The sequence below is a fragment of the Coturnix japonica genome, chromosome 9 (assembly GCF_054131305.1).
Source record: "Coturnix japonica strain WE chromosome 9, WE-NBRP24, whole genome shotgun sequence".
Lineage (NCBI taxonomy): Eukaryota > Metazoa > Chordata > Aves > Galliformes > Phasianidae > Coturnix > Coturnix japonica.
The window spans coordinates 745,420-769,068 of NC_140671.1; the positions used below are offsets into that span (position 1 = coordinate 745,420).

The following is a 23,649-nucleotide window of genomic DNA, read 5'->3' on the forward strand; positions in this document are numbered from 1 at the left end:
CAAGAGCCGCGTCCCCGGATTTTTGCCACCCGCGATGTGTCCCCGCGCTCCTCGCGTTCTCCCGTCTCACAACGAATCCCCGCACGCCCGCGGCTCGGTCCGGCCGAACGGCTGCGATCAGCGCCCTGGCGGCCACCACGGCCCGACGGGCGCCGTATTTGAGCCGCCGTTATTCCGAGCCGCTCGCAGCTCTCGGGCGGGGGAAGCTCGAGGGTCGCGCAGCCCGGCTCGCTGCCGCTGCACCCCCCCCCCCCCGCTATTTGCTCGATGCCTCCCGAGCCCCGCGGCTCGGCACGGAGCGGTGCTCAGCTCGAGCCGAGCTGTGCGAATCCTCCCCCCTCCTCTACGCAGCCCGGCCTCGCCGGGGGCCCGTCGGGGCTCGGAGGTGAGGGGAGGGAGAGGCAGCGGGGCCGGGCAGAGGCCGAGGAGCGAGCAGAAAGGAGGGCTCGGGAGGGCAGTGAGGAGAGATGCGGGCGGAGGGGTGAGTGTGGAGGGCGGACGGAGGGAATGAGGCGGGGGCTCGGCGGGGAGAGCCCGTCGGGGCAGTGACACACACCTGCGGAGCAGCCCGGGCGCGGGCTGTGCGGGGACGGACGGCCCGGGGAACAGAAGGGCAGCGGTCTGGTGTGGCACGGCCGCGGTGCTCACGGGAGAGGGGGACCGGGCCGGGGCAGAGAAGCCACGAGGAGCACGAAGGGAGCAGCCTTCGCCTCGCCTGACAGGTCTGGGAGACAGCGGGGTGCGGGGCCCCAACAGCAGCGGTCTCCTGCTGAGGGAAGAGACCCCGGGGAAGGCGGTGGGGTCATAGGGACGCGGCGATGGCCGGTCCCGGGGCTGCCGTCGGGGGGGTCGCGGTGATGGTACGGTGCGCGGCTTTTCCTGTACCACCGCTGGTTCTCACACCTTCGGGGTGAGATTTGTGGGCTGAAGTGATGTGTGCTCGGGGTGGAGGGGTTCGGCTCTTCCCCCCGCCTCGGGCTCTCGGTGCTCAGCGAGGTGGGAATTGGCTTCGCAGCGCTCCGACGAGGGCGCGCGGGTCTGGGGAGGCCCCGGCCAAAGTGGCCCGGGCTTGAGGCAGGGGGTACGGGGATGAGCTGGGGAAGGGCCGTGCGAGAACAACGCGTGCAGCAGCCTCGTGCTGCGGGGCAGGACTCGGGGCTGTCCTTCATTTCCAGATTTTCGCTTTCCTTCCGCTGACCCAGAGCCGGGCACGTCCCGCCCGCGGCCTCCCCGCGCTGTTGGCGGTATCCCTCCCGTTCCCGAGTATTTCTCTCCGTGCCGTCCTAACGAGTCCCGTTCCCGCACCGCCCGCAGCCCGGCAGCAGCGCGGGGCCGCAGCGGCAGCGCCTTCACTTTCTGTGTCGGTGCGGCGGGAGTGAACGCACCCGGCCGGGAGCAGCGGCGGGGAAATAAACCCGGCTCGTGTCACGTTCTGCCCTTATGCCTTTAGCTGCAGGAACATATGCTCAAATATGTACGAGTAGTCTAGATTTTTCTCTGCAAATATTTTTACCACGTCCAAAGATAATATTTCAACAGAAGAATCAAGCCCCGCAGGCTACAGACGGGGCAGCTATATATAACCCGCTTGCTCACTCCGACTCTCCGCACATCGCTCGGGTTATGCAACCCCCATCTCAGCGGTAGCCACCGGCGCGCCCCACGGCTCCGCCCGCCCCGTCGGGGCATATCCCCCGGGACTTCGTTGCGGCCGCCCGTTCGGAGGCACCGGGACCGGCACCGGGACAGGGACGGGGAGCGGGACCGGGCCGGGCCCGGAGGGCGGTACAGCCTCGCCCCACGCCGATGCTGAGGACCGGCCCGGGGGACGCCGCGGCTCTCCGAGGGGCCGCTGCCAGGCGGTGAGTGGAGCCACGGCCGGGACCGGGAGGGGAACCGGAGCAGAGCGGCCCCGGGCCGGGCAGGTGCTGCGGCGGAGCGGGCTGTCCCGCCGTCCGGGCCGTGCAGGGCTCGCCCTCCGCCACTCCGGCTGCGTTCCGTTTGCTCGGCTTTTTGATTTATTTTTTTTGTGGTGAAGGAAACGCTCCGCCGCTCGTGAGTGACTGTTGTTAGCCCGGGGATGGGGATCCCGTCGCGCTCCGCGGGGCTGGCGGCGGTACCTACGCCTGCAGCGCACTCGACGCGCAGCTCCCCGCGGCCGCTGAGCCCCGTCCGGGCCGTGGCAGCCCGCAGCCCCGCGCTGGGTACGGGACGGAGGAAGGGAGCGATCCTCCTCTCGGTGCCGGACATCCGCAGCGTGACGCCGGGCTCGGCTCGGCTCGGCTCGGCTCTTCCCTTCCCGTCGGCTCCCGGAGCCGTGATTGACACCGCCGCCCCTCCGCCCGCCCCGAGCACATCCCGGCCCTCCCCGCCGGCCGCTCGCCGAGCCCGGGAGGCGGGGAAGGGCCTCCCCAGCCCTTTGACACCGGCTCGGCAGGAGTTTCACTTCGCTTTCGCCGCTGCCGCCGCCGCTTCTGCAGGCGAACGCCCCGGCTCCGTGTGACGCCTCCCAGCCGCTGAACGGGGAAACGCGCCTCTAAGGGAGCCACTTTCCCTACGTGCAGGAGAAAAGGAGGGGACGGGCGGGCGGCAGGAGGTGGTGGTTGGGGGGAAGGGAAGAGAGGAAATAAATTAATAAACCGCAGGGAAAGAAGTTGAGTGGAGAGAAACGGCGGCCCCGGGGAACAGCACCGCGGGGTTTCCATCGATCCCCGCTCCCCTCTCCCGCAGGGCTCCATGAGGCCGCTGCGGTGCGTGGCACCGTGCAAAGGGCCCCGGGGAAGCTCCGTGCTCCCCAGCGCCCTTCCCGGGGGGGTGGCAGGGGAAGGTTTGGGGTTGGGTTTGGGGTTTTTTTGTGTTGTTGTTTGCGGCGTTTTTGTTGGATTTCTTTCTTCTTCTTTTCTTTTCTTTTTTTTTTTTTTTTTTTTTTTTAAGCTTCCCCCCCGCCCCCCTTGCTGGAAGGAGGGGGGTCCCGCTCGCACCTCCCTGGATGGTGCGGTAGAAAGGAGGGGAGTGAGGGGCGGGCGGGGGGGCTCGTGGTGGGAGGCTGCCGCGGCGGCTGCTGCTGCATTGGTGTCTCCCCTATGGACGAAAACAGCCCTCTGTCTCCCAAGGCAAATGCTTTCAGTATCGCCTCTCTGATTTCAGTCGCCGCCGCCGCCGAGCACGCAGGGAAGGGAGCGCTGGAGGAGCGCAGCGGCGGCCGCAGCGGTGCCGTCCGCCCCGCCGCCCGGCAGCAGAAGATGCACTTCAGCACCGTCACCAGGGACATGGAAGGTGAGCGCGGGGCTGCGGGGCCGCGACCCTCCGCCGTCTCCTCTCGGGGTCTTTCCGCGCGCCGCGGCCGGGCTGGGCACCTGGGGCCGGTTCGGCGATGCCCCGGGCCCTCAACCTTCGCTGCCCCCCGCCTGGTCGGGACGAGCTCCCCAAATCCCGGTTGCGGAGCCGGGCTCGGTTCTCGCTGCTCCAGAATCGCTCAGCATCCCCCGACGGCGGCGGCCGTGCCCGGGGTGGTGGCGGGCCTGGCCTCGGCCCTCGCCGGTTCCGCGACGTCCGTCGGGCCCGGGGGCTCCGTCGCAAATAACCCGAGAGATCCCCCAGGGCTCTCGAGGTGCCTTCCAGCATCGGGGAGGGTTCGCGTTCACCTCCCGCTCCCCGGCCGCCCGTCGCTCCACGCGAGGCCCGCTCGGGACGGCGGCGGAGGGCTGCGCTCCCGGGGCCGTGCGAGGCTTCTCGGTGCCTTCGTGGGGCTCCTCCGCTCCGCTCCCCTCAGCCCCCCCGGGAGGGAACAGCCGCAAAGCGGAGCCGCTGCCCCCGGCAGCCCCTGCTGAACGGCTGCTGAGCCAGGGACGTTACCTGCAGCACCGTCACTACACGGAAATAAGAACCGGTTTCTTTCTTTGGGATTTTCCCCCTCCTTTTGTTTTTGGAGGGTTCTTGTTTGCTTGTTTTTTGTTTTTGAGGGGTGCTGGGAGGTTTTTTGTCCCGATTCGTGTGCGGTGAAGGAGGCCTTCGGCAGAGATAACGCGGGCTCTTGGCAGATGTCTCGGGTTTGCAAAGAAACAGAATAGAAAGGAGAAGAGAAGGGGGAAACGCGGCGCCGAGGCGGCAGCAGCGGGAGCAGCGAGCTCTCCGCCTGCCCCGGGGGGAGCGGGGCTGGGGCCAAGCGGAGCGGAAAGGGGGAGGGCCCCACTGGGCCGGGCGCGGAGGCGGAGGGCACCCCGCGGAGCGGCGCGGAGCCGGAGGGAACGCGGGAGCCGGAGCGGAGCCCTGACCGCCTGTTTTTGGAATGATTTCAGCTATCTCCAGCCCCTGGCTCACCCAGCTGTCCCATTTTTGCGATGTTGCAGCTTTCACGGCCAACAGCCTGAGCAGCCTGAACGCCTCCGGGGGGTACCACCTCTCCCCCTCCCCGGGGGACCCGTACGGACAGCATGAACAGCCGCACTACGAGCCCTGCACGGCTCAGCAGCACCCGCACCCGCCGCCCCAGCCGCAGCACGGTTACCCCTTCGGCGGGGCTGCGGCTGCCGGGGCCAACCCGCCGCCTCCGGGCCCCGAACCGCCCGACGGCGCCGGGGGATCCGCCGCGGGACCCGCCGCCGTCTCGGGCTGCTCCGCGGGGACGGCGGCCGCGGCCAAAGCGCCGGTGAAGAAGAACCCGAAGGTGGCCAACGTGAGCGTGCAGCTGGAAATGAAGGCGCTGTGGGACGAGTTCAACCAGCTGGGCACCGAGATGATCGTCACCAAGGCCGGCAGGTCAGTGCGGAGGAGCCCGGAGCCGCTTCCAGTCGCCGGGCGGTGGGGGGAGCGGGGCTGTGTCGGGGCTGCCGGCGTTCTATCCTCGCCTTTCTCCGAGGAGAAACGCGCGGGCGGCCGCGGCCCGAAGGCTCCGTGTGCGCTGGGCAGCGCCGGGCCGCGCTGTGCGGGGAGGGGGGGGGGGGGAAAGAGCAGCCCGCAGAGCGGTGCCTTGAACTGAACCATTCCCGGTACGGGCAGATCTTTTCCTTTCGGAGGGGGCTGCAAACAGCGCCCGGTTCTGGCGGTTTAAAGACTCGAGGCGCCCTCCAGGACGAGCGCATTTCCCGAGGATCGAATGACGAGCGCGGCTCCGCCGGCAGCTCCGCTCCGGGGCCGGGAACAAAGGCCTCGGCCTCGTTCGAAACGGGCAAAACGCGGGGAGAGAGTTGAAATCCCGGCGCTGATCGCTTCAGATCATCGCGATCCCCGGGCAGAGCCGCTCAGGGCCGCGGGCCGCCTCCTGCGGGGCGCGATGTCCCGGCGGGGGGCGGCAGGGAAACCGGGCGGGCTGCCGTGAGCCCCGGGAACGGCTTCGAAACGGCCGCGCGTTGCTGCTCTCCCCGCGGCGATTTTGGAGTAGGAACGATGCAAAATGTCAATAGATTCTCGTGTGAGCGGTCGCACGTTTCAAAACATTCTGTGAGTGACTCAATTCGAGCCTCCCCGCGCCCGGCGAGAAGCAGCTCCGGGCCGGCAGCACCCGGCGGCGTCCCCCGCAGCCCCCGGGCCCGGCGCTGCTTTCCGCTCCGCTGGGACCCCCCGCTCTGCTTTCCTTGCTCGCCGAGGACAGTTAAAGGATTGCGAATAGGCGACTCCAAAAGGGCCCTTAAAGGAGAGAACTCGATTCGAGTCCCGCACTTTCCTCCTCCTCGTCTGCGTTTATTTGATGACGATGATAAATCTCCAGACGGGGGGATAAAAGTACGAGAAATGGGGGTAAAATCAGCAGGGCGAGGTGCGGGGACGGCACTGCGAAGCGCGCTCTGCGCAGCGCCTCGGGGCCGGCCCCGCTGTTTGTCTTGGTGGCCCTTATCGACTCGGGGTGTTTGTTTTAAAAACTTCGTTTTAAAACAAGAAACACCGGAACTGGAGCTAATGGGGGCTTTTACACCTTTCTAAACACTAATAACAGAGGGAGCCATTGGAAATGGCCTCCGGAGTTCGCACAGCGTTACGCGGAAGGGGACGCGGCCCGCGGCGCTGCTCGGTGCGGGATGAAGGAGCGGCGGGGCCAGGTGCGGAGCCCCAGGGGCACACACAGCCCTCCCGCAACCAAAACGGGCCCGGGAAGCGCCCGGCAGCGCAGCCGTGTGCCGGGAGAGCGAGCCGGGGAGAACCCTTCGTAGCCGGGATCGAGGCGTTTGTTCAGGGGATGTTCCGTGTTTGGTTTTTCAACGGCTGCAGATCTTTTCCCCGAAATGCCGCCCGCTGTCGCTCTCCCGGATTCTTACCCGAGGAGAAAATGAGCACAGCAGAACTTGAGCCGTGCGAGCCCTGCCGGGGGGCCGCATCTTCGGCTCGTCCCGAAGGCAATTGGGGGCCGGGACCCGGCGCGAGGACGGGGCGAGGGACGCGGGGGCCACCCCGGCCCCTTCCATTTCCGTCCCCGCTGCCCTCGGATCGGTACCTGCGGCCTCGGCTCAGCTGCGTCCGCGGGGCTCCGCGCGGGGATGCGCGGCGGGAGCAGCCCGGGGCCGCTCGGTCCCTCCCGCTCTTCGCTCGCCCCACGAAGCTGCGGACCGGGGCCGGGAAGTGGCTCGCGGGGAGATCCCGGTTACCCTCTGGTCTCTGCCGACCTGAGGGCTTCGCTCGCCCCTCTGGGCTGGCCACGTTCTCCCTTTGGCCGTAGGGATCGTGCCGCTGTTGTAAGTGCTGCCGTAAAACCGCCCTATTTTGGAGGGGCAGAAGTGGGAACTCATTTCCCCGGGGCCGCCTGCAGCGGGGCCCATACGTGCTGACCCGGTCCCTGTTCTGGCTCGGCTCTGCCTCAGTCTCGAGTCAGTTCACTTGAAAATGTGGAGAAAACGGGAGAAAATTATTGTGTCCCCCCTTGCAAAGTGGAGGTGCTGGTTTTCGTTGGCCTCTGTCTGAGCCTCTTAGGGCGTTCGGCACAACCCGGAGCGGGCTTATTCATCGAGATGCGGCCGGGGGACACGGCAGCCCCCACCCCGAATGCGAGCGGCACCCGCGGGGCAGGCAGAGAGGAAGGGCGGGGGCACTTGCGGGGCTTCTGCACTTCGGGACGACCCCTCGGGGCTCCCCGCGGCCCCGAGCTCAACTTTCTCCTCTCTGTGGCAGGCGCATGTTCCCCACCTTCCAGGTGAAGATATTCGGCATGGACCCCATGGCTGACTACATGCTCCTCATGGATTTCGTCCCCGTAGATGACAAGCGCTACAGGCAAGTAGCCCCCACCCCCCACCCCCCAGTTATAACGAGTTCTGTGCCGGTAGCGATGTTCCCCCCTCCTCGCTTTGTGCGCAGTGCCCGGGGCCGGAGGGCGCAGCTCCCCTCGTGCCCAGCCCGGAGCCCCCGCCTGACGCTCCCCGTGGGCAGCGGGAACCGCTCGGGTGACCCGAGAAAACCCCCCGAGGCTCCCGCAGCGCCCGGGGCGCACAGCGGCTGCCCGAGCCCCGACCGTGCCCGTGTTTGTAGCGGCGGTACCGGAACGCCTCGCCGAGCGGCGCGGGCAGCGGAGCTGCAGCCCCCGCAGGGCGCAGCAGTGAAAGGCGCGTTATGCGTTTCGCTTCAGCTCGGGACGCCGAGCAGGGACCGAGGGGTCCGATCTATAAATATTTGGACAGATATCCAAATTCTCAGGGCGTCCTAGAAATGTTTGCTTGTCAAGGGAAGTGGGATATATAACATCCAATTGAGTATATCTTTAAAAAGTAATGTTTCTGCTGAGCCCAATGGTGTCTAATTCCCCCTGTGCAAACACGGGCTGTAAAGTAAACACGCGGATAGAAGATTGGTTTCTCTGTTTTAAACGTTACTGTTGAATCCGGACTTTGAAAGAACGAAGCGGGGCCGCAGAGCTCCGCACCCGCTGCTAAACCCGCACACCCGGTTCCGCTCGGAGCTCGGAGCGCTGCCGGGAGCCGGGAGCTGCGGGTCCCACGCAGGTGGCCGCGCACCGCCCCGTCCCGCACGTCCTTCTCCCCCCATCACACGCCGCTTCTCCTCCCCGCGGTTCGGTCGGGCCGGGGGCTGCGGGCGGGAGCCGGGGGGGCCGCGGGGCTCGGAGCTGCGGCTGACGGCCCCCCCACCCCCCCGCCCCCAGGTACGCGTTCCACAGCTCCTCCTGGCTGGTGGCCGGCAAGGCCGACCCCGCCACGCCCGGCAGGGTGCACTACCACCCGGACTCCCCGGCCAAAGGGGCGCAGTGGATGAAGCAGATCGTCTCCTTCGATAAGCTCAAACTGACCAACAACCTGCTGGATGATAACGGCCATGTAAGCGCTCCGAGGGGAGGGGACGAGCCCGGGACGGGGCCCGTAGCTCCGTAGCGCCGGGGCCGGGCAGGCGGCGGGGCCGGGGCCGCGTTCGCCTCTGTGGAAGCTCCGCCTGGATCAGTTATTGTCTCCTTGCTCGTTTTATCATTCAGATCATTTTGAACTCCATGCACAGATACCAGCCGCGCTTTCACGTGGTCTACGTGGACCCCCGGAAAGACAGCGAGAAATACGCGGAGGAGAACTTCAAAACCTTCGTGTTCGAGGAGACGCGCTTCACGGCCGTGACCGCCTACCAGAACCACCGGGTGAGGCGGCGGGACCGGGCAGCGGGGGGTCGGGAGGGAGCGGCCGCCCCGGGACCTCATCGCCCGCACGAGCCGAGCCCCGGGGGCACCGTGCGAAGCGTCACCCCCGCTTTGTTCGGACAGTTCCACGCCTGAAACCAGCCCGGCCCAGCCCTCACCGGGCAGCGACCCCCGCGATCAGCGGATCGCACCGGCGGGCGGACGGGACGTGGCGGCGGAGCCCAGCTCCGATGTCCCCGTGCCACCCGCGGGGCCGGGCTGCGCCTTTAAGGGCCGCCGAGCCCCTCCCGGCTGGCATTTCCCTGACGGCTCCGGACAGCTGCTCCTTCTCTCCTGCGTTCTATCAGTTTGACCTCTAAGGCTGGAACTGTCACCGAGGGGCTTAGAGTTTGTTTTTCAACCCATTCCGGAAACTCACAATCTCATTATCCGTGGATTTGCTTAAATATAGGGAACGTCCCGCCTTCTCCCCGGCGAATTAAACAAATACACGAGTATGATTTATCCAGCGATTTGTCTTAGCTGCTCCGCCGGTGACCCACATAACGTGCCATTTTCTTACAAGTGCCCTGACTCGGCCGCCTCTCCCCGAGCTTTGAATCCGTGCGGGGCAGCCCGGCCGAGCCTCGTGGAGGGGAAGCGGCCGCCCTCCCCGTCCCCGGCCCGGCCCCCCCGTCGTCCTCCAGCCACCTCCTGCTTCTCCCCGCAGATCACGCAGCTGAAGATCGCCAGTAACCCCTTCGCCAAGGGATTCCGAGACTGTGACCCCGAGGACTGGTGAGGCCCCGCTCCCGTCCCGCTCTGCGCTCACTTGCTCTGAGCGCCGGGTGCCGGCCCGGCTCCATCCGCTCGGCCCGAGTCACTTGTCCCCCTCTCCCTCCAGGCCCAGGAATCACCGGCCCGGGGCTCTCCCTCTCATGAGCGCTTTCGCCAGATCCCGGAACCCCGTGGCATCCCCCGCGCACCAGAACGGGACGGAGAAAGGTGAGCGGCGTGTTTGTGGGCGGGATGCGCGGCCAAGAGCTTCGGGCTATTGTCTGCTGCTGCTGCTCGAAGCCCCCAGCCCTGTCCCCATCCCCGTCCCCCATCCCCAGCCCCGGCCGCCCCCCGCCCCTCAGTGTCGCGTTTCTCCCGCAGATGCCGCTGACGGTCGCCGTGATTTCGATCGCGACGCTCCGGTCGGTTCGGCGCTGCAGTCGGAGGCTGCCGCCCACCAGCAGCTCATGTCCCGCGTGCTCAGCCCGGCGCTGCCCGGCGGTGCCGGCGGCCTCGTGCCGCTGAGCGGGGCCCGGCCCAGCCCCCCCCACCACGAACTGCGGCTGGATCCCGCCGCCTCGGAGCCGCTGCAGCACCACCCCTACAAGTACCCGCCGGCCGCAGCCTACGACCATTACCTGGGGGCCAAGAGCCGCCCCGCCCCGTACCCGCTGCCCGGCATCCGCGGGCACGGCTACCACCACCACCACCACCACCACGTGAACGCGCCCCCCAACGTGTACTCGGCGCCCGCCCCTCCCGCCAACTACGACTACGGGCCGCGGTAACGCGGGAGCGCGCCCCGGGGCCGCGGACGGACCGAACCGGCACCGGCACCGCCCGACCCGACTTTTCCCTCTCCCGCTCGGCGAGCGACCCGATTGGTCGGCTCCATCCGATCGACGTGCGGACCGGCCAATCCCGCGCCGTCGGGCCGTGAGGGAGGCGGGCCGCGGGCTGCCCCGCAGCTGCACTTTGATAACGAGGCCACGTGCCGTTATCAGTTATGGCCCGGCATGGCGGACACACGGGGAGCGGGACGGAGAGAGACGGAGCGAGCGGCGGGGAGAGGTGCCGGATTAACGGGGTGTGCAGCGATAGAGGAGGAAGGGGGTGGAGGGGTCCGTGTCCGTGCGGCCCCTGTGCGGGTCCCTGCTCTGTGCGGGTCGGATCAGCGGCTGCCGGGGGTGGGCGGGGGAAGAAGGGCTGAGGGCAGCGGGGAGGCCGGGGGTTGCGGGGGGTTGCGTTGAGCTGAGCTGGGCTGTGCTGGGCTGGGCTGTGCTGGGCTGTGGAGGCCGTTGGTCTCGCGGTCCGTCCGTGCCGCGCTGCCGCCACGTGCTGCCGTCGCTCCCCGGGGCCGTTCGGGCCCAGCTGCGTTCTGCAGAGCTCGGGCCGTGCGCTCTCAGCCGCAGTGTGAGCTGTGCACTGTGCACTGTGCTCCCGCAGTGTGAGCTGCGCTCCCCCATCCCTCCCTGCGCTCCCGGTTCTGTGCCCACCAACACCCCCCCCCCTCCCGCCTCTCGGGGGCACTTCCCCGGGCTGCCCCTCTCCCACCCGGCTGCCCCACGCTGCACTAGTCCCACAGCAGCCACGTGCAGCTCCTGCTGCTGCTGCTCCCTCTTACAGCTGGTAAGTACTTCTGGTTTTTTGTCCTTAAACTTGTCCTGCGCTCTTTCCTCAATGGCCGAGGAGCTGAGCCCGTCTGTCGCACTCACCCAGCGGTGTGTGTTGAGTGGCCGGTCTTTGTTCTTAGAAGGTCGCCGACTCTCGGTCCTTTTGTGTGCAGAGAAGGTGCTGAGCAGCTCGGCCCTGTTGGCATACAGTATTATAAACACTATCAATGTGTTCCTGATTCCACTACGAGAAGAAGAGCGGTGGTTATTATTGTTTCTCTTTTTTCTTTGGAGTCCTCTGTTGCTGTTTGTGCATTTTCCCTTCAAACCACACCTGTGTCTGGTGTCTTCTAGAGCACAACCCTGGTGTTGTGCAGGTGGCAGTGTTAGCAGCGATGCGTGCTCTGTCTCTGGCAGCTGCAATGGGCTCACAGCGACCTGGCTGGGTGTGAGGAGGGCTGCAGGCTGATGGGACACGCTGTGTATTATTTTTCTGTTATAAAAATGTATCTGGATCCATGAAAAAGAGCTGTGCGAGAAATGTGCCTTTTTGACATTTGCAGTGAATTGTGGGACTCATTGTGTTTGACGAAGCATAATTAATGTCCTCAGAAAGGCTGATGTAAAATAGCATCGTGCTTGGCTCTCTGATGTGCTGTTGCTTTGCTGCTGTTACTTCACAGTTCTCAGTTATGAGTTGTTATCTGTAAACAGAATAGTGCCAAAGCGTTGGTCAGACCTTTAATGAAGTTGTTATATTTATTATTCCTTTCAAAGATTATGCAAACGTTTCTTTTTCTTGATAGCTGCAACATAAGGGAAAAGCAAAGATAACCAAAGAATCGTATCTGCAAACAGTGTAGATAATTGTAGATATTTGTAGATATATGTAGATAATTGTGTCACGTTTAAATTGAAAAGACATTGGACAATGACATTTATAAATGTTTTTCCTCTTCTTTCCCTTCCTTTCTTCTCTCTGTTTGGTTATTCCGTGTGTCCATCAATTTGGCTGCTGTGAAGCTGAAGCCTCCCCTGCGAGAGGAGGGATGTTCAACTGGAGCTCCAGGAGTTGTTTACCCTGGGCAAACAGTGGGTCTGCATAGGTGGTTGTCCCTCCCTTTTGTCTCCCTGGTTGCTGGTGGTCTCCCATTATGCAGCAGCTTGCAGGGTTGGGGTCTCACGTTGAAATGTGAGCCACGGTGTGCTTCTGTGTATGTTTGTTAGCATTGGTTTCCTTTCAACATACAGAGAATGCAGCAGGAGGTGCTGCTGGCTCCTACTGCAGACTGGCCACACTCTTTCAAATGCATTTTGCCTCCCCAGTGGTGAGTGGACTGAATGAGTCACTCAGGACTAAGTTGTGCTCTTGCAGAAAGCCCCTGAGGTCCTTGTCCTGTCTGCAGGAAGCACAATGTATCTCTATTAGAAGGAAGTCACACAACTTCCACCTGCGGCTCCATGAAGCTGTGTCAAGCCCATCAGTTTAAGTGTTAAAGTGGTGTTTCCACCCTTTCATTGTTGGCTTTTAAGGTGCTTTCCCAAGTTGGTATTAGGCTTGCATGCAGCCCATTTTGCATCATGTTTTAGCCCTTACAGCACACTGCCTGGGCTTTCACCTGTATTTCCTCCTAGTGAGATGCCCACATCTCGCTGGATGAGACTTCCAGATACAGGAACCACAACTGATTGTTTTTCTGTTGCAACAGAGAATCATTGACAAGCAGCAGAGGTGAAGAAGTAACACTACTTGGAGCAGAGGAAACCTGAAAACTGCAGAAAGCTGTAACACTGTAATTTCATGTTACCTGTCATCCAGTTAGTCCGGATATAAATGAGGCACGGCTTGTGCATGGTACATGTGTTACAGCTTCATTTGAAAAATGACTTTGTATGATTTGATTCCATGTATGTTTAAACTTCACTCAGTACCTGCCATCACTGAGACCTGGCACGTACCTGAAAGAAACCTGCAGCCCTTCCAGACAATGCTCCCACTTACAGTTGCCTCAAGTCGCACATAATGCTGCGTATTTAAAAGCTGCTGGCAAAACAGGCCTGAGCAGCAGGGGTACAAGCATCCTTTGTCTCTCCCAAAGAGCACTTTGAGAGAGAATAAATTAGCCATGTGGCTCCATTTTCTGGAGGTACAGGCTGAATGTACTGGTTGCTCCAAAGGTCTGAAGAACACATGGCTTGCTGCAGTGGGTAAACAGGGGTTTAGGCACTCACAGGTGAAACAAGGGAGGTCTTTGCTTGGTCAGTTACTCAACACAGGGGATGCTCCAGGCTTCTGGGAACTTGTTTTGCTGTTTTTCCTTGCTGGAGGATGTAACGAGGTTCATTGTAGGGATAGGAGCATAAGGCGAGACCTGACTGTGCCCTGTGATCATCAGTGCTGTTTGTACACTTTGATATATTTCATTAAATCCTTCCCTCTGCTCAGGGACAGCCTGGCGATCATCTGGGTGGAACTGAATGGGGTTCAGCTGGGCTCCCAGTCATCTCAAGTGCCCATGTGCACAGGGTGCTTTGGTGTCCTTTGTGTGCAGAATGACCCGAGGCAGTAGGATAGAAGCCCTATTGCAGCTGCTGGGCTGGGCAGGATATGGTTGCATTTGCTTTGGTCACTGCTTGCTCTGTGCAGCTGCTGAGCCCCGCTGGCCTTTTCTCAGCCTGTTCTGGTGGTTGTGATCCTCCTCTGTGGCCACAAAGAGCAAATATTCACCTGCAGAACTGTCCTTGTGTGCAGTGGGATTCTGGTGGGAGGCGATTCTATGCCTGTAGCTTCCAGGTGAACACTTCTGGATTGCTGCTGTGACGTTCCCCACCAAGCTCCTCCATGACAGGGTCCCTCTGCTCTCAGCTCCCCTCCACCGCAGGGCGGGTGTCCTGGAGGACAAGGAGGGGCCTCCCGGTGTCCCCCTGCGCTGGTGCTCGTGGGGCTCAGGGGCACCTGAGGGTGGGGGGGGGGGGTTGTGCTCACGGCCGGGCCGCCCCTGTGGGCTGGGACTGGCTGTGCCCGACGAGCAGGCTCCCTCCAGAGGGAAGAGCTGCACATCGCACCGAGCAGCTGCACGCCCGGACAACGAGCCCTTAACGAACGTTTGGCCGGACTTGCAAATATAAATCTGAGAGAAAAATACAGGTTTGGCTTATTAACCTGAGATGTGAACTTTAAAGCACACGGGCACAAATAAAGAAGTGCAGTAACCTGAGGGTCAGCATGTGAGGATAAAGAGCCAGCAATAACTCTGCTGTTGATATGAGACCTGCAGCTGAAATAGCAGGTATGCCAGTAGGTGTGCAGTCCTTTCTATAAACATAAGTGTTTTTTCTTTCTTTCTTTTTTTTTTTTTTTTTTTTTTCCTGTTAATGATTCCCCTGATTAACAAGATTTTTAACTTAGAGTCAATCAATTTCACCTGACCCCAGGTGGAAGCAGCCGTGCCCAGAGGCTGCTGTGAATGGCCATTACCATAAACTCACCACGTGCTTCTGCCATGTGCTCTTGATTGAAGCAGCAGAGCAGCCTGTGAGGATCTCACTGTTGTACCTGAGGTCTGCTGATCTCCGTGCTCAGCACTTCGGACTTCACCTCTTGCCCAGCATGTTGTCCATGCGCTCGAGGTGAGAAGCAGGAGCTGGTTTTGGAGGTATCCATTAATTCTGACAGATGTGGCTGTGCCCCCAGTGCTGTGTGTGTGAAATGCTGCTTTTCAGAGATGCATGTAATGCAGTGCATGCGTTGCATGTGCTATAGAAAAATGTGTTCGCTCCCACCGTTAATGGAAATGACCTATTGCGCATTTACCATAGATACCATAGCTTTATAAATTGGCCACATATGTCTGCGTAATATATTTATTATATCGCATTTCATAGCACTGCTGTCTTATGAAATTCAGCCTTGAATATGTCACATATGTTTTGCATATATGTGCAATAGGCAGCCAAGTATATCCACGTAAAGTATGATAAATGTGTTCTTTCCATAGGGGAAATTAAATGTTTTTCCAGATTAAAAAAAAAAAAAAAAAAGTTTCTGAAGAGCAGCCTATACAAAATAATGCCAATAAATCACTTTTATTCAGGTTAACATCCAGAGCTGGTAACAAAGCGATAAGGAACAAAAGCCACAGAAGTCACATTTGGGACCTAATTCTGTAAGGATATACTGTAATGGTAAAGAGAACGTATGCATTCATAAGGCTCTGCGGTGTAAAATCACAAAAGCTTGAATACCAACTTGCAGCTTAAACTCACCTTGTGCTTCTGTAGCTGATAAAGGAGAGCTGCTATCAACTCCTTGGGACAATGGGTGTTTAATGTAGTTGATCTCAGTGAGAAAGCAAGTGCCCCCCCGTCCCACCTAGTCAGAGTTCTACTTTGGGGACCCGGTAATTCCTGTTTGAGCAGTGCTGAGTGGGTGCTGCTCCCTGAAGGACGGGGTTTGGGTCTGTGCTGTGGTAACAGACCCGTGTTGTTGTAGTAGGCCTGCAGGCTGCTGCTTCCATCTCAGTTTTGTGTCCTCTCTCTCTTTCTCTTCCTCTTACAATAGTGAACTGCAAATCAAATTCCTTTATGGTAAGTCAGAATAAGGCAGAACACAGCAATGTTGATAGAACATACAGATATATTAATTAATGAGATGAGCAAAATATTAAAAACTGAGAAATTATGTTGCCATGGTCCCTACGATGTGGTCTGATAATGTTACATTAAGGCGTCAATGTTTTTGTGATGGATTGTACTGAAGGCAAATAAACCACTGATAGCTGAAACTGGAAATCTGCTGCTTCAGACATGAGCACAAATTGTCGCAGGGGTGTGATGAGACTGAACTGGGAAAAAGAAATCTTAATAGGCTGCGTAAATGAAGCTGACGTCCTTCAAAAATGAACCGAGGAGAAGATGGCTCCACCCAAATGAAGCTGGTGCCACCTGTTGTTTGGTAAGGGGTGCTGGTAATAAAGTCAGACATGACATGACCACAGTTGGTGCCTAACCAAGGCAGAGTCAGGCTTGCAGTGGCTTGACCGAAGGGATGGGGTGTGTGGTGTGGTCAGGGGACAAAGAATTTGGCTACTTGCTCTGTGCTTAATGTGGTATTGTTGGCAACTCTTAGAACGAGTGTGCTTCAGGTCTTGAAAATGTTACGTTCCTGTCTGCTGTATCTGATCAGGCTGTGCGTTTTTGTTGTGTTTAATTTCATACCGTGAGTTCCTCAAATGAACTGCCAAAAATCACTGCGATCTTAATTCTTGTTAGTTTTCCTCACGTTATAAAATAAACCTCCAGTGCATGGATTAAACGGAGCCAGCCCTACTTGTAAAATTACTGTGGGGATCCTGGCTGGAATTTCAGACTACTACAAAGAAAAAGCCACTTGTTCTTCCGTATTCGTGCCATCATTCTTTTTGGTAGTACACACAGAATGGTTATGCTTAAATATCAAACCTTCTGTCTCAGCACTGCTTTAACATGGTCTAGTGTTAATCCACGGGCCACGTTTTATGTAATCATCCACACTTTCACACCACAGACACACAGCCAGAAACACATTGATTTAGTGCTCACTAATCCTTGTTTAATCCCTAGTCCTTTGGTTTGCATCAGCACGGTGTCTCCCGCAGCAGTCAGCATTCAATTGTCATTCTTGGCAGACTGAATTAAAGGAAAGATTTATTAATTTTTAAGAAGTTGGCTTTGTAGGTGCATCTTAAATAAGCTAAAAACTAAAGCAGTTCAGAAACCAATATTGTCTTAACTATAAAAATCTGCTCCTTAAAATACAGTCCAAGTCAAGCTGCATGGAGTAATTCCATGGTTTACTCACACACACATTGTACAGAGCTGCCTTTAACAACGGTCTTGTTGCAGGCTCTCAGCCTACTTCCTTTTTCACTCGTTATTAGAAATACAGTCAATCTTCTCTTCCCTTTCTCATCTACACCTAAGAGCAGCAATGCTTTATGGCCCGTGTACCGGTAAGAGAAAGGGGCTGGAACTCATGGATTCATTTGCAGAAAATATTGGGGGGGTCAGAGATCACCATTCATTCCAGTGGTGATAAATATTCCATGTAATTGCTGAACAAATGTTAGTGTTTGGGATTTATTTCTGTTAGTTTATGAATGCTGGTTGCTTTCTTCCCTCTCATAGTGCAAAGACAGTGATTCTCAGGAGGAAGCCTTTGGTAATAATTTAGCTGTCATCACCTTCTCTTCTGAATCCTTCAGGCCAGGTACAGGCTGGCCCTATTCCTTTCTGGACTGTGATATTCCAGAGCTGATTCCAGCAGCTTAAGGTGGCTCTTTACTCACAACCCTCCTGCTTGCAAGTCAGCTGAAATGTCAACAGATAACCATGCTCGTGTTACAGCTGTAAGGAGCTTTAGCAATGTTTCCCCCCTCCCCTCTGAAAACACTGTACTTATCTGATAGCATCTAGAAAACTGCATTTTACAGTCTGTATAAACACAGAACTGTCCTTGCTGGAAGTTACTCATCAAGTTATTGACTGCTGTGCTTGTGGCTTCATTACATTCCCACTCTGCACACTGCATTGAGACCTGGACACACGAGGCCGGCTGCTCCTTGGGGGTGGCTGTGCCAGCAGAAGCTGGATTGTATCAGTGCTATGGGGCCTCACACTGGTGCAAGAGGTGTTCGTAGCTGGCATTAGGAGGGGGGGTGTCCAGCATATGGAGGTGCCCTGGAATGATGGGGAGGTTTGTATCTTAACACCTGCTTGTCTGGAAAATGGTTTCCTGCTGCCTCAAGTACTCTGGTGGCAGAACTACCTTTTTCTTGTCAAAATGATGATAGGATAGAGTTGTTTTCTTCTCTCTAGGGAGCAGGTTTGTCCATTCTCCTTTCCTGCAGCAACCATTTGAAGTGTACACTGGGGGCATTTGATCCAAATGCCTCTTGAACACCCATGCTGAGTTCCAACATGGAGCAGTCCAGTGCCTGTTGTGCCAGGCATGCCAAGGCAGCACTCTGGCCTTGATCAAGCACCATGCAAAATGACTGCAGCAGCTCTGCCTCGGGCAGCAGAGGGCATGAAGAGGTGGGTGTACAGTGCTGCTTTTTTGACACAGGACTCTGTGCATGAGAAGATGCAGAGCTGTCTTGTCACCTTCCAGGACAGTGCCCAGCCACCAGCCTGACAGCAGTTCCAGGCCATAGACCTCCACCTCTCACATAAAGCCCTCCCTCTTGAAGGAATTTCAGCTTCTGTGACCATAGAGATGAGGAGTTAATGGATCCATTTGCACCGTGTGGATAAGGATTTATCCATGAAATTCCCCTACATGTTAATGTGAGTTGTGTAGCTGAATCCCAGACTCCATGCTGAAACTTACCCTAACTCTCCAAGGAGAAGGCGCTAATTGGATTGCTGAGTTTAAATCCTTCAGCTAGTCAGTCCATGGAAAGGATTTAGCACTGGCTCTGTAAAAGGCTTTACATAGCTTTGCAGTGCAGTGCAGGGGAAGGTTATTTTTCCCCTTTTCTTCTTGTGATTAATTGTGAGACTTGAGGTGACAGGAGACATAATGAAATTCATAAATGCCAAAGGCCGTCCCTCGTCACATTCCTGGCTGTTGGTTTAAGTTAGAAACTGACAGAAGTGCGAACAAATCAAGGCTGCTCTGATAGCCTTTCACTTATGGGGAAGAAAAAGTAACTGACAATGAAAAACCACTGGAGGTGGTTTAATGGGTATAAGTTCTCACACAAGAGTGATATTTTACACCAATACAGATTCTTAGATACACAAGTGACTTACGAACAGAGACGTTCTGCCCCCACAGAAGTCTGAGAGATTCCAGTTCTTTTTCCTGAAGTTGGCCCAAGTTCCTTTAGCAATGTGCCAAAGGAAAGCTGTTGCAAAACCTGCAGCAGAACTCCAAGTGTCCTGTCTTTGTTCATGACCGGCCTTGCTCTGCTTGTTATAAATTCTAGAAGTCAGCTCCCCTCCCTGGGAGACAGAACTTCCCACATGAACAAGCAGCATAAAAAATTTAATCTAGCAATTTCCAGGGACTCACCTCTGCCTGGAAAAAGCATTCTACTGCTTCACCAGAGCCAGGTTTGAATTACAGCACGAGGAATTGCTTCATCGATCCTGCTTTCCCAGCGTGTGACAGTGCAGGACGTGTCACGTCTGAGTATATATCGACCAGACACTGATGCGGTGATCTTTTGCACCAGCTGCCAGCAGTCTGTCACTGGGGCTTTTGTGGTCTGAGAAGGACACAGAATGGACAGTCGCTGTGTGGTAGTCAAGCACTGCTAAGGGCTTCATTTTTTTCCAGCCAAAGATCCTGATGCGATGATCCCATCCTGCCGTTGCTAAAATCTTCTTGTCAGGACGGATGGTGATATCAGATATGCCAGCATTGACAAGTCTGTGTGTCTTCTGGACCTGTGTGAGAAAGTTATAGATGAGCTCTAATTGTTTAGAACAAGCAGAAGAAAATAGACCCCTCTGGGATTTCAGAAGGTATCCACCCATCTACACACTATCACCACACTGCAGATAATGCACTAGTGAGAACAGTTGACTTGACTGTACCAATCTCCAGCACTATTCCTGGAATGCTCCTTGTATGTTTTTAGTTTGTATTGTAATTAAAGCTGTTTATGTTTGGTCACAAGTGAAGCTCTGACTCAAGGCTCTGAGATGGACAATCAGACTGTGCAGCTTTGCCCTTCCAGTTATCCTTGCATGAGTGGCTGTGTCCACCGCTCCAGCCACGTATCTTCCCCTCTCCTGCAATATTCCCGTGCTGGGATTCTGAACTGTCATTTAAACTACCCACTGCTTCTTTCTACCACTGTAACCCCTCACAAAAGCCCCCCATAAGCTGGGGCAGTGTTTACCAGATTCTTGAGAAAGGAACGCTTCCAGGAATTACAGTGCAAGGAAATGTGTAGTTCTAGAGCCTCCTCCCAAGGGACTTATTTACAGCAGATTCCAAGAAGGGGATTACGAACAAGTTATTGATTTCTACCTTGGCAGCCTTTTGTTTCTGCTTGCAGATTACTGCGGCACAAGTTTCCGAGGGGCACAAGTAAATTGGAAATACTGAACTTCATTCTCGACACACTGGGCACAGCTCTTGCAAAGTTTACTTCACCATCACAAAGTTCCCTGGAACACCAGAAAAACCCCACGGAACACAACTGTGCTGTTCTCACCTGAGATAACTGACATTAGTCAGCAGTCTGTCCCTGAAACACGGGCAGCATGTGTTGAAATAGCCCAGCTTTGTCACAACAAAATGCTTTTAAGCACATGCTGATCTTGATGTGTGGTTGTTTGTAAGCACAACTAGAGATTACATTTAGAAATGACACATACATGCTACTGTCTTCCTACTGAATTCAGAAAACTGAATCTCCAGACACACTGGTTGGAGTTGCTTTCAGACACAACTGAGCACATATTGGCATTGTGCAGGAACAAAGCTGCAAGCAGGTACTTCTCAACAACCAAACAACTGCCCAACTCACACAGCAAGACATGCACATCCATGGAGAAAAAGGCCAAATGAAAGGCAACGCACTTCTTCTCCATACAGCCCTCCTTCTAAACAAGACAAATGTGTCTTCAACCAATTCATAACAGGGCACAGCAAGTTCTGCTAAGCCTGTTCAGTGGTAGGAGGCTGTTCTGTGGGCCTCCTTGCAGTGCTGCTACTGCAGAACTTGTGCTTTTTGCTGATAGGTACTTCCAGACTCCCCAGTTGCAGTAATATCTCACAGCTTCAGTGGGATTTTTGTTGGCATAGGTATCCTGGAAGGGGAGGAGCTGTTACATCACCAGCTTGGCAGCTGGAAGTAAGATGGGTCTTACTCTGTAACTGAGATTATTAGCTAATGGCTATAGCCAGTCCTGGGTGTGGTGCTTCCCATCATTACTGTCAATTATGTAGGTAAGATCCATACAGCAAAATCAGGACGACTGGGTGAAATTGCATGTCAGCAGCACGCTACAACTTGAAAATGAAGCCTATAATGGAGATGCCTTTTGGCTATGGAACATGAGGGAACAGTGGGCATTTGTGCATGATTTGCAAATACAGGAGGTGAGAGGAAAAACAAAGAACAACTTGCTCAGGTTTTTGCAGCCAGGTGAAACCCTGTTGCCAGGATTTGGCCATCCCATCACTAACAGGCGAATACTGTAGCCAAATACATACCAACATTGTTTCCTAATCAGAAAACTAACTTAGAATGGAGCAGAGACACAAACAGGTGAGCTACTGCCAGCTAGTCATGACTAAGGACACTTGTATCTCCTAGCAGATGCATGAAGGAATTTTGGCAGGCTGAGACCAACAGAAGCCCACCTCTCCTTTCCTCCGCACACACCAGATACAATTTTTCTTCTTAAAATCAGCCCCTCCTGCACCCAAATCATGTTTTGAAACCCTGTTGTTTTTTTCTTTTAAGTAGGTGATACAGCAGCAACTTCAGCTTTAGCATGTGAGGGAAAATCCTCAGTAACCCATCCAACAGAACTTGCACACTTACCTTCATTGCAGCTTTTACAGACTTTACTTTCTTGCTACATAAATAGCAGAGTGGGTTTTAGTTCTGCTTCGTTTATTCACCTGCAGGAGCTGTTGACCTCCTGCTTTCTATCACAAACGTAATCAGTTAATTACACTATCTCAGCCAAATCAGAAGGCTCATAACCAATCAGCCATTTGCTGACAGAGATGATTTCAGCAATTTTCTTGTAGAAGACAATGCACCACTTTCCCCATAGCGATAAATGACAAAGTACCTTCATCATCTATTCACTGACACACTGGAACATTGCCACTTAAAACAGAGTTGAAGTGCCATCATTGCATCATTATTTCTCCAACAGCAGATAGCTGTGCACCACGTTTACTTATTAAAACCTCTTAGAATAAAAATAATGTGCCACTGAGTGGCTTTCCACCATCTACCATTACCTCAGGTAACTGGAATGCCAAAAAAGAAACGTCCCCATCTGTTTTTTATTATTAATGCAATAGTAAAGAACCCCCCCCCCAATCTGTGTCCTTGACAGTCTGTAGTGCTCACGTGAAAGATGCATTTTATAAGGGAATTCACACCACGCACGAAGCACCAGAACATGACTTATGGGTTGTGACATTTGGCATTTCAGTCTCCACTAAGATCGACCACCTCACTGTGATGCACTGAAGGAGTCACTGACTGCGCGTCCCCTGGAGAGTGAGCTCAACAACTGGAATATTTTGGGTGAACTTGTTATTTCTCCCTGAGTCCCGTCCTGCATTACAATTAACTCATAGGTGTAATGTGCTGTGAAGAGCAGGATTTTCTTTGAAAGCCATGCTGTAATTAATACAAAGGAATGACTTCCTTTCCAACAGCAACTATGTGAATTCTAAAGAAACCTGCCGTGCTGTCAGATTTCTAGAAAACCAGTCTCAATACCAAGTTTCTGACTGAGACTTACCTGCTCGTTTTCCTTCAGCTTCCCTGGGCAATGGACTCCATGTGTGGGTTGCTGGGGCAAATGTGACAAAGCTCAACCACCACAACTATGCACCAGACTTGTTAAACTCTTCTTTAACCACATTCACTTGCTACTTCATTGCTTCTCATTTAGAACCTGGAGCGCCTCTCCTGTTTCATGGTTAACTGCACATTAAAGTTGGCTTTCTCCTTAGCGCTTGGTGAGTTCCGTGTCCTGCAAACTTCATCTCAGTTGGGTGTATGTATAACATGTATAACTGTACCGATCCTAGTGCCATGCTGACCCAGAAGTGCCAGTTCTGTGGTGGTCAGATCATAGCTCCTGACTGTGTCCCCAACTGCTGTCACTATCAAACACCCAGGGAACTGCTTTTCTTCTTGTAACTGTTCAGAAAATGGCATTAACTCATCACGCTACCCAACAAAATCTCCACAACAGCTGCAGGCCATACGAGCAGTTGTTTTCTTCTATGAATCCATTTGCCCAACTGTTGTAAGCAGAGATGCAGGGGTGCACAGCAGCAGTGTCTGTGCAGGGAGTGATTGCCACTTAAAAAAAAATTAAAGCACTCAGCAGTGGAGGGGCAATGGATGGGCCATTTTCACTGTCAAGAGCCTTTATTTACACAATTTATTTCCACACCTAGTTAAAACCTCCTTAACCCCTTGGCACTGTTGGAACACTTGCTTAAATTGTCTAGATTAAGCAATATTTATTGCCATTCACTAGCAGAGACTGAACTGGTGGTGATTACGAGACCTACTCCTAAACCTGCTGCTCAGGTGTGCACAGCTCAGACATGAACTGATATAAACCAATATGAATTTATTTTTTCCCTGTCTCCAGCTAGTGTGCTAGAAGCGCAGAGGGAAGCCAGCTGCCTACACCTCCTGTCCTCTTAGCCAGGCCACGCCTGTTCTTTCAGTTTGTTGGGTATCTCATGCAATATTCTCTTTCTCCACAGCAAAAGCAAAGCTCTGTCTGTTCAAGCAGAACCTCTGGAAAAGCAATCCTTTGTTTCTCATTTTTATAAGTCATTTATAATGTTTAAGACATTCTGAGAGCTGGATTCTACTAATGTGATAAATGAAGACATGGAGGCAACGGCCTGAGAAATGCGAGGCCTGCACGCCTGCTGCAACTTTGGTAAAACCAGAAACATGTGAGAGTGCGTTTTTTTGGTCCTTTTTGTTGTTTTTTTTTTAA

General features: G+C 55.7%; 2 protein-coding genes across 18 annotated transcripts in view; one reads left to right on the plus strand and one right to left on the minus strand.

Annotated features, from left to right (window-relative positions):
* TBX1 (T-box transcription factor 1) overlaps positions 1-23,649 on the plus strand; it is a 119,012-nt gene that overhangs the window by 91,023 nt on the left and 4,340 nt on the right. For 2 of the 11 annotated variants that reach the window (XR_014949042.1, XR_014949043.1), the window contains exons 1-8: positions 2,344-3,276; positions 4,299-4,758; positions 7,099-7,200; positions 8,084-8,255; positions 8,408-8,563; positions 9,273-9,340; positions 9,447-9,547; positions 9,701-10,406. Coding sequence is in view for 6 of the 11 variants with exons in the window: in XM_085555534.1 (XP_085411660.1) it covers positions 3,084-3,276; positions 4,299-4,758; positions 7,099-7,200; positions 8,084-8,255; positions 8,408-8,563; positions 9,273-9,340; positions 9,447-9,547; positions 9,701-10,107 (1,659 nt within the window). In the remaining 5 variants the exon portion in view is untranslated. Of the gene's footprint in view, positions 1-1,724; positions 1,863-2,343; positions 3,277-4,298; positions 4,759-7,098; positions 7,201-8,083; positions 8,256-8,407; positions 8,564-9,272; positions 9,341-9,446; positions 9,548-9,700; positions 11,901-23,649 lie in introns of those variants that run through there. The other 9 variants (XR_014949044.1, XR_014949045.1, XM_085555538.1 and 6 more) reach the window with 8 other exon arrangements.
* Positions 15,000-23,649, minus strand: part of GNB1L (G protein subunit beta 1 like) — a 34,904-nt gene continuing 26,254 nt past the window's right edge. For 4 of the 7 annotated variants that reach the window (XM_085555544.1, XM_015877555.3, XM_085555545.1 and 1 more), the window contains one exon: positions 18,637-19,365. In XM_085555544.1, coding sequence (XP_085411670.1) covers positions 19,099-19,365 — 267 coding nt within the window. In that variant the 3' untranslated portion in view covers positions 18,637-19,098. Of the gene's footprint in view, positions 17,281-18,636; positions 19,366-23,649 lie in introns of those variants that run through there. The other 3 variants (XR_014949054.1, XR_014949053.1, XR_014949052.1) reach the window with 3 other exon arrangements.